Source organism: Mesoplodon densirostris, chromosome 5 (assembly GCF_025265405.1).
Source record: "Mesoplodon densirostris isolate mMesDen1 chromosome 5, mMesDen1 primary haplotype, whole genome shotgun sequence".
In the NCBI taxonomy this organism is placed as follows: Eukaryota; Metazoa; Chordata; class Mammalia; order Artiodactyla; family Ziphiidae; genus Mesoplodon; species Mesoplodon densirostris.
The window spans coordinates 68,541,759-68,558,794 of NC_082665.1; the positions used below are offsets into that span (position 1 = coordinate 68,541,759).

Genomic DNA, 17,036 nt, shown 5'->3' on the forward strand with positions numbered 1-17,036 from the left:
AGAAGAAAATAAAGAAAAAGTTTAACTTAAAAGAAAATAGGGTTTGGAGTTGAAGCCGAAAGCTGACTTTTAAATTACATTTTTCTGTTAAAATGAAGATAAGAGACGGTCTAGTAATCATGACCAAAGTAACAGTGGTTGTCCTGGCTCTGATTGATTCTGTATTTTCTTTCAGGGTGTAATTTTCTTACTGGAAGAGTTGTATCCACCATAAAATGAACATAATAGTACAAACCTCACAGGGTGTTGAAAGGATTAAATGAGATGTTGCATAAATGTCCATAGCTCAGTACCACTTAGTAAGGATACTACTAAGTTTCATTATTACTGGTCTTTGCCTCTCTCGTGGGACATCTGTGAGAATATAATTGCCATTGATTATTTCAGAAATGCCTGTCGGCTTTTGCTACCTTCCTCACAAATCACTCTTTCACCAAGGTTCTTCCCTAGAAAGGCCAGCACTGGGGCTCTCATAAAGTGCCTGTTTCTTTGTACACACTATGCAGATGATTGGTTTTAAAACAAGTCACAGCAGAATTTGCGTTTCCAAACGAAAATTGTATCCTTCAAAGTGCGTGAGAGATTAAAATTCTTGTTCCTCTAATATCCCTCTACCCTGGGAACTTCCCTCACAACCTACTACATATCCCTTTATCTCAACAGAAGCAAAACGGAAAAAAGGATTTTAGTCGAATAGAGAAAGAGATTTTTGTGGGTAGCCTGTAGGTTGGTTCTGAGGCAGTTCATGAATATTTCTGAGCAACAGCCAGCATAACTTTTCAAAGTGACAACACAGAAGGAATACCATCATTAGGGTATATTAATTATAAGATATTTTAAAGTCGCATCTTAAAGGAGAAAAAAGGTCTATATTCAGAGGCGTAAAAAGCCTGCATCCCTCTTTGTGCCCCTTTCCATTGGCACCTTGCCTGTTCACAGAGTCCTAAAGTTTCGACCCATATTTGGGATATCAGGGTTTTTTGGGGGGTTTGTTTTGTTTTGTTTTTGTTTCCCTAAGTCACTTTAACGATACTTTCCGGAGGGGTTGGGGGTGGGTCTCAGGCCCTTGCACACTGACTTGCAGCACTCAGAAGTGGCACAAATGTCCTGTCAGGCCCACGGTTCTAATTTGGGGTATGGAAATTGTTGCTAAGTAAAGCAAGGCAGCTATGACAGGAAGTAAAGCCTTAGCCGGTGGAAGCTTGTGCTGGAGTTCTAGCTCCACTACTCACAAAGCGCTTAATTATTTTGAGCTTCGTTTCCTCACCCGTGAAATGGGGGGACCCGGCCCGACTGGCCTCAGGGGACTGTGATGAGGGCCGGAGCCAGACTGAGAGTGAGAAGGCCCTCTTAAGCATCACGCCCAGAGTCCCTCCCCTGCTCTTGGCACTCACTGGTCCCTTCCAGCTCTGCAAGAGGGGTCTCACCACGCCCAGAGGGCCAGCAGGGCAAAACAGAGATGAGGGACCCTCCGCGGCGGCAGGTGAGGTGGCCCGTGTCAGCCTGGCTGAAGAGTCCCCTCTGCCCACGCCCGACCCTCAGCAGGAAGCCCCAGGCTCACCGAGCGCCTCTCCACACTCCCTTTTTTCCTGACATTCTTGCCTGGGGTGACATCCAGGGAGCGGTAGCTGGGTGGCTTCTCCTCAAGCCAGTTTGGGGAGCGCGAGCGGCGGCGGCGGCGGGGCCCCCGACTCCGGGGCTGCCTCTCCTTCTCCTCCTCCTCCTCGGAGCTCCAGGAACTGAGGCCGGAGGGCAGGGGAGGGGAGTAGCTGCGGTGCCGGCGCCTCTGGTGTCCCTGGGAGGCGCCCCGGGGGCTGGGCCCGCGGGCTCTCTCTGGGAAGCGGCTCCGGAGACGGGGGCGGTTGGGCGGCCAGCGGGCCTCGCTGGACGAGGGGCCGTCGCTGAGGCTGTCCCTGTCTGACCAGGGCGTGGGTGACCCGCGCTGCCTGGAGCCGCGGTGCCTTCCGCTCCGCAGTCGGCCCAGCTCCCTTTGCTCCAGCGCCCAGCGCTGAGGCTCCCGGTCCCAGTGCTCCTGCTGGAAATCAGAGTAGCGGTGCTGCCTTCTCCCCTCCCTCAGATCCCAGGGTCCGGGGGGAGGCGGGGGGAGCCACTGCTGGTGGGAGGAGTTGCTGGTCCTCCGCAGAGACGGCAGGTCTCTGACCAGCGGGGGCAGGTGGATGATTCTGCGTTCCACGACCTCAGAGCCCAGGGAGGACAGCATGCTGCGGGGATGGCCAGATCTGCCTTGGAGGTCAGCCGGCAGAGGCTGGGCTGGGTTGAGGTTCCGCAGCTCTTTCTCCAAATACTCTAGGACACCGTTGGTGATGGGAGGGTGAGTGGTGGTCTGGGTCAATGGCATCTCTGGGAGGCTGGATCGCAGGGACAAATCTGATTGAAAATAAGGAAAAGAACATGCAGAACTGCTGGTCCAAAACACGCTCCTCAGAATCAGGGCACCAAAGCGCCACCTTATCAGCTTGCATCTACCCCCTCCCATCCTCAGCCGTAAAGAGGTCCACCATATTGGTCATGAAGGCCCCAATGCAGCCCATGCTCCTACCCTTGCCCTTTACCCTCTCCCACCCCAAATCTCTGGCAAGGTTTACCTCGCTGCAGCAGTGGGTTCATTGGATAAGATGAAAACTGGGAGCTCCTGTCCGCCCCCCAGTACAGGGGTTTTTCGATCATCTGAGGGCCTAGGGCCTGAGCCTGCTTCGTGTAGCGGTCGTGGGCCAGGGCTGCAGGGGGAAAAGGAGAAATGCAGACCCTCAGCCAGGACAAGGCCCACACCTCCCACTTCACTTCTCTCCGCCTAGCAGCCTTGCCAAGAGGCCACTTTCTCTCTTCGAAGTTTATTGTGACCTCTCTCGCATGGGAGTAAGAGTAAAGGGAAGTAATGAATCAACTATTCCTTTGGCAAGGAGCTGGGAATAAATTCCCTAGCCAACACTGCAACTCCTGCACACTAGGAAATATAATCTTAAAACCTGACTTCCTAGTCTTGAAAACATTTCATTGTTCTGCCCATTTCCAAGGTCACCTAAAATGTACAGGTAGATACATAGGTATTAGCAGGCAATGAAATTTCAGGCCATAGGCCAAATATAGAAGGTACAGATGCAAAGGGCTTAGAGGAGGATGTCAGTCAGGGGCTGCTTGGGAGGACTGCCTGCTCCGAGTGGAAGAAGAGAAGGACGCAGGTGCTGAGGTCAATGGGCAGAATTACTGGTAAAGGGAGAGGGACTGAAGAACGTTTCTAGCTGGTAATGCCAGCCCTGGGTGGGAGAAAACCAGGGGGAAGAAGGCAGAGAATGCAAAAAAGTTGAAGTGGATCCTTTCTACTCTTCTCCTCACTTTATTAAGTATTGGGGTTTTCCCTAAGTAGGGGGAATCTCTAATGGGTGGGGTAGAGGCAGAGAAGGGAGAAGGGAAATACCATTTCCTTTCAAGGCAAAGAAAATCATAGAAAAAAGCAGCACAAGGGATCCATAGAAATGTTTCTCCAGTCCCTTAGGTGCAGCTGGTCTGAAGCACACAACCCACAGCAAGTACAAATTAAAAACAAATGCATCTAGTTGTTTTTGTTCATGAATTTCTATGTTGAGGTAATTGTGACCAAGTGCACATGTCTCCCAAGCTCTCTGTCTATCCATGCATGTAGGAAATGTACTTGTGTGCTTAAGTGCAGGAAGTGCCTGCCAGCCTGGCACTCTCACCTCCTCCTGGGTTCCCCAAGTCCTGTGGCCACCCCTAAAGCAGCAGGGCTCTGCCAGAGGCTTCCTCTTACCACAGTAGGAAGAGGTAGAAGACAGGCATTCTGGACCCAGCTGCGTAGGTTGGGGGATTTGCTGAGGCCAGCAGCTAAAGGGCCATCAGGAAGGCTACCCAATGGCTCTAGTATGAAACCAACTTCCAGCACAATAGCAAGTGGTTTCAGCCAAGCCCCCAAAAATGTTTGGAGCCCCAGCCCTGATGGTGAGTCACAGCCCAGCATGGAGGAAATCAGATGCAAACTTAGGGCAGCTCACCCAGCTGCCACATCTTCATGCCAAAGGACAGCACTCCAGACCCTCTAAAGATAGGTTCACTTGCTCAGCACTTTCCTCTCCCTCTTGCTAACAGGTGCCTCCCCCAGCTCCCTATACACGATTTCTTCAGCACACACAATGCCCTCCTTAATATGCGCCAGTCACTTTACATGAGCTAACTAATCCTCAGAGGAATCTCTTAATATGAGAATCAGATGAGGAAGTTAGGCTTACAGAGGTTACCTTCCCAGCCCAATGTCCCACAGCTGGTGACTGGCCGAGGCAGCATGTGACCCGGTGTCTGTCTGCCACTCAAGTCTGTACTCTTTCTGCCAAACCACAGAGTCCCCAGACTCCTTTATTTATGTGATAAAGCAAAAAAAAAAAAAAAAACAATCTAAAAACAAAAAACCCCTTCTCTAGTGGTAGTGCCTCACTTTATTTCTCTCCACTCAGCACCACACCATTCAAAACCCACTTCAGACTAACTCTGCTTCCAAGGCCTGGGGACATCTGATTCTATTGGGAACAACCCTATCCACCCCCTGCCCCTCTGACTGAATCTGGGTTTCCTCCAGATGGTACCATTCCCCCTTTGGACCACTTCCTTCTTCAACTCCTCCAATTCAATAGGAGGGAAAAGGAGACTTGGGCTTAACTCCTTGCTCCCCAAATGACTTTTTAATTAATGGGGCCCCCTGCAGAGATGACTCCCTAGAGACCCTTCCAGATCCTCCATGTGCTTTCCTGTCAAATTTTTACATATTCCCAGGATTAACCCACCTGCTCCCTTCTTAGCTGCCACAAACTTTTTCCCAGGGTCCCTCCCTTCCCTGATGCACTGGAACTGATGAGATGGGAGTGGAAAAATACAGCCTCTGAGCTTCCTTGCCCTCCTGTCTCTGGAAACAGCTCCATGGGGAAGTCTAGACTATCAGGTGTTTCTATTGCTCACCTAATGGGGAATCAGGCAATAAAATAAGAAATATGGAGAAATTAACAAAGCTTCAAGACTCCTAATACGTTATCTCTGAACCTCAGTGGTGTAAAGTCTGCCTTGGTCACCTTTAACGTGCTAGTTATATATACAGACTCCTGGATCCTGCTCGCAGACTGACCTTCAGTCTAATACAAGGTAAGAAAATCCATGTTTTCAACAAGCTCTCTGATTTTTTTTTTTTTTTCCGGTATGCGGGCCTCTCACTGTTGTGGCCTCCCCCGTTGCGGAGCACAGGCTCCGGACGCGCAGGCTCCGGACGCGCAGGCTCAGCGGCCATGGCTCACGGGCCAAGCCGCTCCGCGGCATATGGGATCCTCCCAGACCGGGGCACGAACCCGTATCCCCTGCATCGGCAGGCGGACTCTCAACCACTTGCGCCACCAGGGAGGCCCAAGCTCTCTGATTTTAATGCAGGGAGTCGAACTGGAGTTGACTATTGTGGATCCTCAACAACATTCTGAGAATTATGGTCCTCGGGGATAGGTTTCCTTAAACACAGGCTTTGAGGGTCACGTGGACTTCAACTTGAATCCCAGCATGTACTAGCTGTGTAATTTTGAGTGAGTTTCCAGAGTGTCTGAGCCCAATCTCCTCATATCTGACCTGGGGATAATAATACCTACTTCACAAAGTTGTTGAAGTTAAATGAGGTAATACACATGAAATGCCTAATACATGACAGACAGTCAATAGCTCATGGCTCTCACAGTTACAATAAATTGTTAAAATAAGTCACTTCTTTCACCTTAGATCTCATAGAAGACAAAAAGTACACATTTGGAGACTAAACCACCAAAAGCATATTCATCCTCATTTCTGAGGAAAACCCAGGGCATGTTCTTTAAGATGACCCTTTTGTGGCAGAAATAACACTCAACACCTCCCCTCCTGCAGAGACCTGCAGCCAGCATTCTCTGTGTGCATCACCCATGGTGCCCCTGAGGACCTCCAACTTCTTACTATTCCTTACCACCCCCTCCCTGCTCTTACAGTGTGTTCTTCACCCTCTCTGACCCATGATCACACATTCCTTTCTTTTATACATATAATGGCAGTATACACAGTATACCAACTTGACTGGCAGTCCTTTCACTGACATCCTCAGGAGCATCCTAGAATCTCACGCCCCTTGAACTCTTGCCATTTCAGCTTTAGGGAACCACCAGTCAATGCTTCCTGGGCCCACACTGGCTGCACAGTCAGGCAACCGACCTCATATAGCCCTTCTCCCAATGTGCGTAGATCTCCTTGACTGATCTAGCGACCCTGCTTCCCTCCTCCAGAGCAGCAGTTTAAACTTCTCATGTCTTCCCCTCCCTATGAACTTTCAGCTAATGACATGTCTTTGTTGAGGAAGAGGAACCAGCCCTGGACATGGAATCAAGAGACCTAGGTCTAGTCCAGGGCTCATCACTAACAAGCTGTGTGTAACTGTGGAAAAGTCTCTCTAGGCCTCACTTCCCTCAGCTGAGGGGATGGGGAGGTGGGTGGCATAGATCAGAGATTCTCCGTGTGGCCTATAGCCCACTGCAGGGTGCGCCTAGGGGTTCTGTGGGGAGGAGGGTCAACAACCAATCTGGGGATGGAAGTTGTCTCTCCAGTTCCCACGGAAAAAAAATAAGGTTCAGTGTCAATAACTTTCATCTTTAAGTTCTACTGTAGGTTGTTTACTAGTACTAAGTGAATTACCAAGGATTACTAAACTTTGGTGTCATTTTCATTTTTCTCCTCTCTGGTCCTCTATTAACTCTCACTGGAAAGCAGGAGCAGGTTGGGGAGGTGGGCTGTGGTCTCGGAAGCTCAAGAATCACTGGCATCGTTCTCGAAGCTGCCTTTTGCATCTAGAATTTTGATGTGCTGAAATCGAGACAGGCTGGTGTGAGCTCGCTCCCTCAGCTCCTTCCCTTACACTTTAATCATCTTCCAGGTGTTAACAACTTCCTCTCTCTGTCAGAGGGCAGGCTTCCTTTTCCTTTTCTCTCTAAAGGTAATCCTTTCACTGTGAGCCTGATGTCTCTCCCACTGGCTCCATCCCTTCTCAGTCATCGCCTCACTTTACAATGCTTCCCTTCACTCTCTTTCTATTGGCCCTGGTTCTCTGCCTACAAATATGCTTAGGGTTACCTTATTCTAAAAAAAAAAATCAACGATCACATTCACCCTCTTCCCCACCCAAGAGCTTTCCTTGACAACTCCTGCCCCCTCCATGTAATCTCCACTTACCACCAAATTTCTCAGGACAGACTCCCCAAGTGACTCACTTTGAAAGTGATCTCATCTGCTCAAGTTCAGGGATCTTTATTTGTGGCCCACATTTCTTTATTTTACCAGTTCTTCTAAATGACCTCTAACCACTTAGGAGAAACCACTTTCTCCCAGAACCTGTTTATCAGCTTACTGACAGTGGATACATTTATCGCTTGTGCTGACTGGGTCCCTAGCCCTGACTGTTTTGAGTACCCCACAGACCTAGGGATTCCAAGAAAATATCTTGGGAGAGTTTCTCTCATCTCAGTCTGCATATTACTGCTCCAGTGGCAGTGACTTCTACGTGGCATCTCTCCTAGAGGCCTCTGAAAGGTAGGGAGCTCCGTGGCCCAATATTGAGTTCTCTGCTATTTTTCTTCTCTTGAAGGAGTTCATTGGTATCTCAGCGAATCCCATAGTGATCTACACAGATAGGTCGTGGCAGCCTCTCTCGTGGGAAATTCAGGCGCTCATAAGTCAGATAATCATGAATACAAGGCTGCACTACTTCTGCTACTTACCAGCTGTATGACTTCTCTGACCTTCAGTCACCTCATTGTTAAATAATGATGATACCTGCCTTCTAGGGTTGTGAGGATTCAAAAGGGAAATATATGCAAAGGGCCCACACACACCAGACATCCAATAAAAGTTAGTTCTCTTTTCCTGTAAGACAGCAACCTCAGAATATAGGCCTGAAACTAGACTCAGACCATTGACCTTCTTGACCCTGTAGATTAGGTTTTGTTTCTGTCTTAACAGCCAATTTCTTATTTTTTTCTTTTAAAAGTTTTCCTTTCAAATGGACCAAAATGATAAGAGTGGTTATATCTGGGTGCTTAGATGAGTCTTTTCATTTTCCTACATTTCAAATTTTCGACAATGTAATACTTATATCATCAGGAAAAGGAAATGTTACTTTAAAAACAAAAAAACTCCTTCTATTTAAAGCTGTTGATTCCATCTCTTTAGTAAGGAAAGATCTTTGTAGAATAATTCTTTTCCTTTTGCCTTCACCAAATTTTTTACAGCATGTCACAATTCTGTTTTAAAAGGTCAAACTTCAGCCCAAAGAAAGATCACATTAGAGCAAGATCTTCTTCTGCCTCCTCTTTCCTTTGTCTAAAAATGAGGCTCTCAAAGTGTGGCCCCCAGACTGGCAGAACTGCATCACCTGTGAACTTTCGAGAAATATAAATTCTCAGGGCCACCCAAGACCGATTAAATCAGAAACTCTGGAGATGGAGGCCTCCAGGAGATTCTTAAGTTTGAGAACCCCTGCTCCAACACCTCTCTCTTCTCATCTGTTCTTTTCAAGTCATCTTTGAGAAGTGGCCTTCTCTCTCACGGCTCTATGCAAATCACTCCCTCCAGCCACCTCGTGTCCAAGCAAGGTCAGTGCTGGGAGCAAATACTGGAGCACAGGCACATCAGGGCCGCTGATATGTAGGCAGAGACACCTGAACGAGGCCTTAGGCAGGCTAGGCGGTGAACAGGCAGAAGTCCTCCCACTTTGCTCCATAGCTGCCCTGAGCATAATTTCCTGGGCTGAGGCCAAAGACCTCTGAGCCTCTGACAGGAGAAGGGCATGGAGGAGAACCTGGAAGAACCCAAGGTTTTGACCTGGGCATATGAAATTGATCTGTCTGGGGCACTAGGCTCCTGCACCACCCCACCGCACTGCTCGTCCGTCCCCTCTCACCTTCCTCAGGGCAGCAGCAGCGGGTGGGACAGCAGGGGCAGCGGACGTAGCAGCAGCAGTACTGAGGACAGCACTGGCACCAGCACACTCCAATCAGCAGGATCAGAAGGAGGGCCCCCAGGATGATGAGGATCACCGTCAGCCAGTCTGCAGGAGAGAAGCCGAGCAGGGACTTAACTAAATATGCAGGTGCAGGCTTCAGGTTGTAACATTGTAGAGGTCTGATCAACACAGCTCTTGACCTATAGGTTAAGGCTGAGCAATATACAGGCAAAAAAAAAAAAAAAAAAAGTTTAGCTTTGGTAAGGGAACTTCAGGGGCTGGCTACCGACAACAATAACCTAGGCTTGCTTGTTTCTGTTTTCCTTTTTTTTTCTGTATGTAGAAGTGTCACAGTGGGTGGCCGAACAGAAAGCTCCAGGAGCACTTACGCAGGACAATGAGCTTCACTTCCTTATCTGGGTCTCCTGACGTGTCCCCTGGAGCCTCAATGGTGCAATAATACACTCCATGGTCCCACCACATCACTTCATTAATCACAAGATCTGCTCCTGCAACAGGGGAGGGGAAGGTGCCAGTGGTTAAAGGAGAGGGATCTGATCTATGGTCGCTTCAAGTCCCCAGCACTGTACTTCCACATCCCAAGAGGGCCTCTCATAGTTCAGAGAAAGGCCTCAATTCCTTCGTTTGATACTCTCTTCTTTCTCCAAACAATATAAAGGTGGCAGAACTTACCATTCATTGAGCCGTACTAGGTACCTTGAAAGGATTTTGGATACATCACCTCATTTACTTCCCAAAACAACTCTAAGTGGGTGAGGTAGAGATTACCAGCTATCTCCCAATGTCTATTCTCCCCTTCTCTCGTGATCATAGAAGTTTTGGTCATGTACATGGCCATCCAGAATAAAATCACTATTTCCCATCCTCATTTACAGATGGACACGGACATGTGATTCAGTTCTGGTGGACACAATATAAGCAGAAGTGGCACATGATGGCTCCCAGGAACTTTTTAAAAAACAGTTTAGGAACTTCTTTGCCCCTTTCTTCTTCAACTCTGTTATCTGGAAAGCAAATGTGATGGCTGCCATCTTGGATCATGAGGAAGGAGATGACATTCTTGGTGAGCTGGAAGGAACTTGGGTCCCTGAGGACATAATGGAACAGACCCACCACACTAGTTCTGGTCTGTCTACCTCCAAATTTATACATGAGAGGAAATAAACTTCTTTATTGTTTAAGTCACTAATATTTGGGGCTTTTGCTTACTTGCAATCAAACTTAATCCTGATACAGTGGGTAGGATTATTAACTGCATTTCAGATGAGGAAACTAAGACTAGAGGAAGCTAGAACAGAGAGCGGTAACAGAGGTAGGTTCAAACTCATGTCTCTGCCCCAAAGCTGGTGCCCTTAACCACCAAGCTCTACTGTCCTCTCCTAACTGGGTGGAAAACTCCACAGCCTGGATTCCTCACAAGCTGGAAACACATACTTCTGAATCTTGAAAGGATAGGTTAGATGAACTTGAATAATAAGTAAGGATGAAATGCCAATATTTTAAGAGTAAAGCTTACTCAAGAAAAGAATTTCAGTTTTCATGAGCACCAAGCATCTACCCCATTAAGATAGGTGAATGTTATGTTCACATTTAGTAAATGCAACAAATGTTCACTAAAGACCTTTTGTGGGTCCAGCACTATATCAGACTCTGTGGAAGGTCAAACAAGACCTATCTCTGTCCTCAAAGTGCTTAAAGTCCAGTCAAAGGCATCAGGGCAGCTCCCATGTCCCTGCTACTTCAACCACAGTAAGTACCAGAGAACACCTTCAGATTCTTAAAGACCTCAGTTATAGACTTGCTCCTGCTCAGCTGGCAGTGGTAGCTGCAATTCTTTATTATCTCTTTGTCAAGAAATATTTACTGAGGAAATGAAACAAACATGCAAGGTCACGCACCATTGGAGCTAACTTCGACTTCTGTTTCCTTCTCTTTCTACGTCAATCCCTACGGTTTTTTCCTACCCCATGATTTTCCAAACGCACTGCCTTTCCCAGAACCAAGCTTGCCCCAGACTTGGAAGAATGGTGAAAGTGCTTAGGAAGAAATTCCCCCTCCAAGGTTAATGTGTGTTATAAATCAGCCCCAATTTTATTAGAGGCATAAGGATTATTTCAGGGATGTCAGAGTAATGAGGACATTCAGATATGTCAATATTTTAAATTATCCAAGAACTGATTTGACAGGGTCTTCTCAAATGATACAAACACAGGCATAAAAGTATCGGAAAACAAGGGCCCCAAGAAGTCACAACAAGCCTGGGGTTAAAAATTAAAACCAAGGGGAAATACCGCTTTCCCATGTGAGTAAGAAGGAGGCAGAGTCTGACCCAAATGTGGCTGGGAGGGGAAGTATTAGACAGTGCTGCTCAAAATTAGAAAAAAAGACAGAAAATCAGGGACTATCCCCTACGGGCACTTTCATCCTTCAAAAACTGTAAAGGAGACTTTAAACTTTGGGATCAAATCGGAGCTAATTCTGTGGGCTCTGGAGAAAGCAGAGTCACCCTGAACCTCTGAGGATGCACCTAGAAACTGGAAAAGGACAGATGTTCCCTAAGGCTGAGCATTCAAGGGTTGACGTGGGAAAGTCTGAGGTTGAATGTAAATGGATCAGACTTATGTATTATAGCCAAAGTATTATACACAAAGGTGGAAGCAATTTTTAAACTGGCTTGATCTACCTCAACAGTCATAGGATATTCACTGATTTCCTCACATTGCTGCTAAGAGTACCCTGAGTGGCCTTCTAGGTGTATTCTCCCACTTTTTTTTTTTTCACTTTTAACCAGCCAATATTTATTTAACACTGCACATAAAGTTCATTGAAATACGCTCTGAATTCTGTGCCAATAATCCACTGCAGCAGTCCTGGATTACAAGATAGGAATGTGGGGTGCTGACCCATCCATTCAAAAGTGTGTTGAGTGATCATAATTGAAGTTTACTGCACACTTAATGTTTGCTAAATGCTTTATACGTATTATCTCACTTAATCCTGACAACTCTCCATGAGATACGTGCTACGGCAAGTCCCATCTTACAGAAATTGAGGTTAAAAAAAATGGAAGGGACTTGCCCAAGTTCACACACCCTGTAAGTGCAGAACGGGGACCAACACCTGAGTCTGACTCCAGAGTCGGGGCTGACCACTACTCCTTGTACTCCCACAAAGAATGCATATGCTTTAGACATAGCTCTCAGATATCACATTTGATACTCACTTTGGTGTGGGGAGACAGAGGCCATTATGCCCATCTTTCAGATGTGGCAACAGAGGCCAGAGAAAAGAATGGATCTGCTGCTGGTCACTAAGCAAGGGAGTGGAAGCATGGGGGCGCCCACCCTGTCTTTTGATCCTAAGCATAATGCTCTTTCCTCTACCAATGCAGGACGAGGGTCTAAGGTGGCCACCTACTTGGAAACCCCTATTTCCTTAGATTTGGGCAACAGAAGTAGCCAGAGGGGAACTCAGGGGCCTAGGGTTCGAGCAGGCCCTGAGAGCAATTTGTGGAAGGAATCAAGGGAGCCTGAGCCACATGTTAGAACTGCATCTTGGAAAAGCAAAGGAAATCACCCACTCCCTGACCTTTAGCCAAAGCTGTAGGATGTCTTCTTGCCCGAGACCAACTTCCAGGGTAATGACTTCAGATGGTATAGCACATTCTGTGTAATTCGGCACTTTCCTCAAAAAATGAAAGTGACCAAGTAGACCATCAGGCAGCAGAAACAAGAGGGAAATCCCCACAGTGACTCAGACCTCTGGGCCTGGCCTACACACCTCCCCACGCCCAGTTCCCTGCTGCCTCCACACTCACGGTTCTGGATGGTGATCTTGCGCTGCCGGTAATCCACCCCCAGCACGGGCTCGTTCTGCCCCCGCCTCTGGGCCACGATGCGAACCTCCCGCTGGCTGTCATTGCAGTCGTTGGATGGGTCCTGGCCCAGGGATAAAGCCGCCTGGTATGCTGGGAAAAGAGTACACACCTAAGTCACACAGCAGTGGGGAATTCCCATGAAGAAAGGTGCCCTGAGCGGTTTCTGGAGCAATGAATGTTCTCAATTTTTCCTGAGCCTAGAAGATTCTGATTCTGGAGCGGGGATCTGAGATTCTGCATTCCTAATGAGCTCCCAGGTGACAGCAGCGACCCACACTTTGAGCAGCAAGAGTCCAGACCCCTCTAATAGGCCATCATTTCCGAATCCTGACTGCATCCCGATCTCCCACCCGTTTCCCTTGCCCCATTTTCAAAGTCACCCCAGAATCTGCTCCCATATGGTTCATCCACCTGCCCTTACAATAAAAGTTTTGAGAGCTGTTAAATCTGCTGATGATAAATGCCTACTAGCCGGTCCCTCCTACCTTCCCACTTAATGCAGGCATTTTAAGAGTAACCCCCAGGAAACAATGCCTCAATTTAGAGAGGGGTGTTTGGGGGACAATGTCAGGCTCCGTGGATGGCTCAGACAGTTAGGTTTTGGAGTTCATATTGTAAGATATTAGGGCTAAAAAAGGTAAAGCTGATGTCTCCCCTTGCTTTCCCTCATCTCAGGAAGCTCAGTTCCTTCCTGTGAACAGGGTATCTACTTCTGTTCTCCGAATTTCTAACGGTTAATTGTCCCAGGCTGGTGGTGGGGATCAGGGTTCCTTTGTTTCTTGAGAGAGGCAGAGGTGGGCAGCTAGGGAAGAGCTTTGGTTCCAGACAGCAGGACTGACGTGAGTAGGGCAGCTGTTACTGAGAGCTAGGACTTGGCTAAGCGTGGGGAGAGCTGCACAGCGCTCAGGGATGTCCAACAATGAACAGGCTGCCTGTGGCCAGGGAGCTCTCCAGCACTGAGAGTGTTTAGTCCACAGAGGACTGACTGTCCACCAGGAAGGCTGGCTCTAGAAGGGAGTGTGGCAGTGGGCGGGAAGCTCACAAGTGACCACTCCTCATGCATAATTGGGGGGCGGGTAGGAGTCTTCTTGTCTGCTTTCGGAGGAGGTGGGGGTGATGAGAGGCAGACCTACATCCTCATCTTAGCGCATGGGTGGGCAACCAGGAATGAACTAGGAGTCACGACTTGCTCTGCCTTTTACTTAATGTCTAAGCTGCCTTCATTTATTTTAGAACAAGGTGAGACATAAATTTTAAAATAGATAAATATTATGTGACCCTGAATAGGTTATTTCATCTACCTGGCCTCCATTTGTTTATCTATAAAACGAGGGGACAGTATTAAGTGATCTTTCTGGCTTCTTCTCACTATAAGGATTTGTGATCCTAAATAATTCCTACACCCTAATGGCGGTACTTCACAGAATGACTCCAGGAGAGCAGGGGGTAGGGATGAGGGCACTCACATGCAGAGTAGTAATCAAAGATGGGGTCCTTGCAGAAGGACTTGAAGCGCCACGTCACCACCACATCCTGGAGCTGGGCAGAGGTGGTGTAGTCACATTTGAGAACGACGGAGGCAAACAGGGTGACATAGCGCTCCGTGTGCTGGACTGTCACCAGCAAGGACACACACCCTGCAGCCAAGAGCAGGAGACAAAGCTGAAGGCAGACCGTAGGTAGGTCTCTAAGGGGTGACCTACTTCTATTCATGGGGCAATAAAAGCATTGCACACAAGCAAACACACCGCCTGACTGGCTGGGAGCGGCTCACAAGCTGTCTGTGATCTTACTTAGCCTGGGCAGGGTTGGGACGGAAACTGCACAGACACCCTGGAGGAGACGGAGGAGGAAAAGAGCAAAAACCATGACTCTCAAGGTGCTCCCAGTCCATAGAGAGTGATAACACATCCAACAATGATAAAGAAACGATATTAAAAGAAGGCCAGGGCCTCCCTGGTGGCGCAAGTGGTTGAGAGTCCGCCTGCCGATGCAGGGGATACGGGTTCGTGCCCCGGTCTGGGAGGATCCCATATGCCGCGGAGCGGCTGGGCCCGTGAGCCATGGCCGCTGAGCCTGCGCGTCCGGAACCTGTGCTCCGCGACGGGGGAGGCCACAACAGTGAGAGGCCCGCATACCGCAAAAAAAAAAAAAAAAAAAAGAAGGCCATGTATGTACTGGAGTGACTTTGCTAATATATATAAGTTTTCATGTCACTTCTCTTCTTAAAATGTTTTCCCATTTCCCTAAGGATAAAGTTCAACCTCTGTACCCTGGCCTAGGAGGCCAGTCACGTCTGCCTTCAGCCTTTCTCTGTGGCCTCATCTCCCTTCATGCCCACCCCCACTCGGGGCTTCAGCCACTCTGGACTTGCCTCAGTCCTTCCCGTGCTAGGACTGCTATCTTCCCCAGGTGCCCCCACATGTACACCTCCTGGCTGGAGCACTCTTCCACCTCACCAGCTGCCACTCCACTCCCTTCACCAGGTTAAGTACTATTTATTTCTTAGGTCTTCAGCTGCACACTTACCTCCTCAAGAAGCCTCCTCTGACTACAAGTCTGGGAGAGGGGCCTTCCTCTGTTTTCCCAAAGTGCCTCAGCATACCCCCAGGCAGAGCATTTCACACTTCTGGGGATGGCCTGGCTACTGTAGGCTCTGAGAAGGCCGACTGGGTTTGCCTCTGACTCACTGTTCAAACACAAGGGCCTCATACTGTGCCTGTCACCTCCTTGGCACCCAACAAATGCTTGTTGAATAAATGATGGAATGAATGACCAGTGAAAATTGGCAGTTCAACTGGTCGACATAAGCATAAAGAAAATAAAACAAAAATGATCAGACTGTGACAAATTTTATCACGAAAGACTTGAAGGAGCTAACAGTTTTTCTTTTTACTTCTTAAAAACTTTCTCCCCTTACCCTCCAAACCTACAGATATACTGAAAGCTCTAAGTGTGTGTTGATGAGGAACCAGGTGGCACAGAAATGTCAGGTGGGACTCTGACATGGTCAGAAGTCCACACATAACCAGCATCTTCAAATGTTCCTATGTCAATATGGATTCTAGGCCAAGTTATAGGGGCCTTCTCATAGGAGGTTTAGTGTAGAGCAGTAGTATTCAAACTTGAGCATACACCCCCAGGAGGACTCATGACAGCCCAGATCACTGTCAGCAGGAGTTACTAATTCAGTAGGACTTGGGTGGGACCCAAGAACAAATTTCCAGGAGATGCTGATACTACTTTGATGGGTACCATACTTTGAGAACCACTGGTGTAGACTAGTTAAAGTAAACCCAGGCTTTGGACTCAGATACAACTGGGTTCAAATCAAACTGTACTACTCACTTGGACATTGGACAAGTTATTTACTCTCTCTGAGCTTGTGTTTCCTCAGCTATGAATGGAGACTATAACAGTACTAACCTAAGCAGGTCCTTGCAAGAATGCAATGAGATAACCCACTCCCGGCACTTGGCGTGGTACCTGGCAAGGTGCTGGCATATATGCTGCCATGTTAGTGACACTGTATGAGTCTTTTTCCTTTTTTCCCTCATTATGAGGGCCAAGGAGAAAGAGGTTCAAGCTGGGAGTCCCTCCAATAGAGTTCTCAGGTAGAGCTACCTTAATTTTGACTGAGTTACTCCCATAAACAAAATAAATACAGTCACCCCCGTTATAGAGCAGCTGGGTGGACCTGGCTCAATGGCCAGAGCCACATGGTTCTCGGTCCTGCCTCGCCTTCTGGACACAACCCTCATAAGACAGCCACCATGGTTTAAGATGGCCACCAGCAGCCACTTTTCTCATGTCCACAGAGAGGTAGCAGGATGTTGTTTGGGACAGGCTCTGGTGCCCAGAAATGAGCTGAGCCATCTCCAGGGCTGGGCTGTAATGAGGATGTGCCAGTGACAGCCATGTTAGAGAGAGGGTCTGCAGCAGTGTTGGGGAGACCTGTGGGTGGGAAGCATCATAGAAGGAAGAGATTTAAGCTAGACCCTAAAAGCCAAGTAGGATTAAGATGATACGTGAGGGCTTCCCTGGTGGCTCAGTGGTTGACAGTCCGCCTGCCGATGCCGGGGACGCGGGTTCGTGCCCCGGTCTGGGAAGACCCACATG

General features: G+C 48.2%; 1 protein-coding gene across 1 annotated transcript in view; it reads right to left on the reverse strand.

Moving 5' to 3' along the window:
* Positions 1-17,036, reverse strand: part of ILDR1 (immunoglobulin like domain containing receptor 1) — a 62,568-nt gene that overhangs the window by 34,732 nt on the left and 10,800 nt on the right. Inside the window, exons 2-7 of the mRNA XM_060099927.1 lie at positions 14,384-14,554; positions 12,858-13,007; positions 9,409-9,528; positions 8,978-9,124; positions 2,607-2,738; positions 1,562-2,388 (exon numbers count right to left, since the gene is read on the reverse strand). Of these exons, the coding sequence (XP_059955910.1) occupies positions 1,562-2,388; positions 2,607-2,738; positions 8,978-9,124; positions 9,409-9,528; positions 12,858-13,007; positions 14,384-14,554 (1,547 nt within the window). The remainder of the gene's footprint in view (positions 1-1,561; positions 2,389-2,606; positions 2,739-8,977; positions 9,125-9,408; positions 9,529-12,857; positions 13,008-14,383; positions 14,555-17,036) is intronic.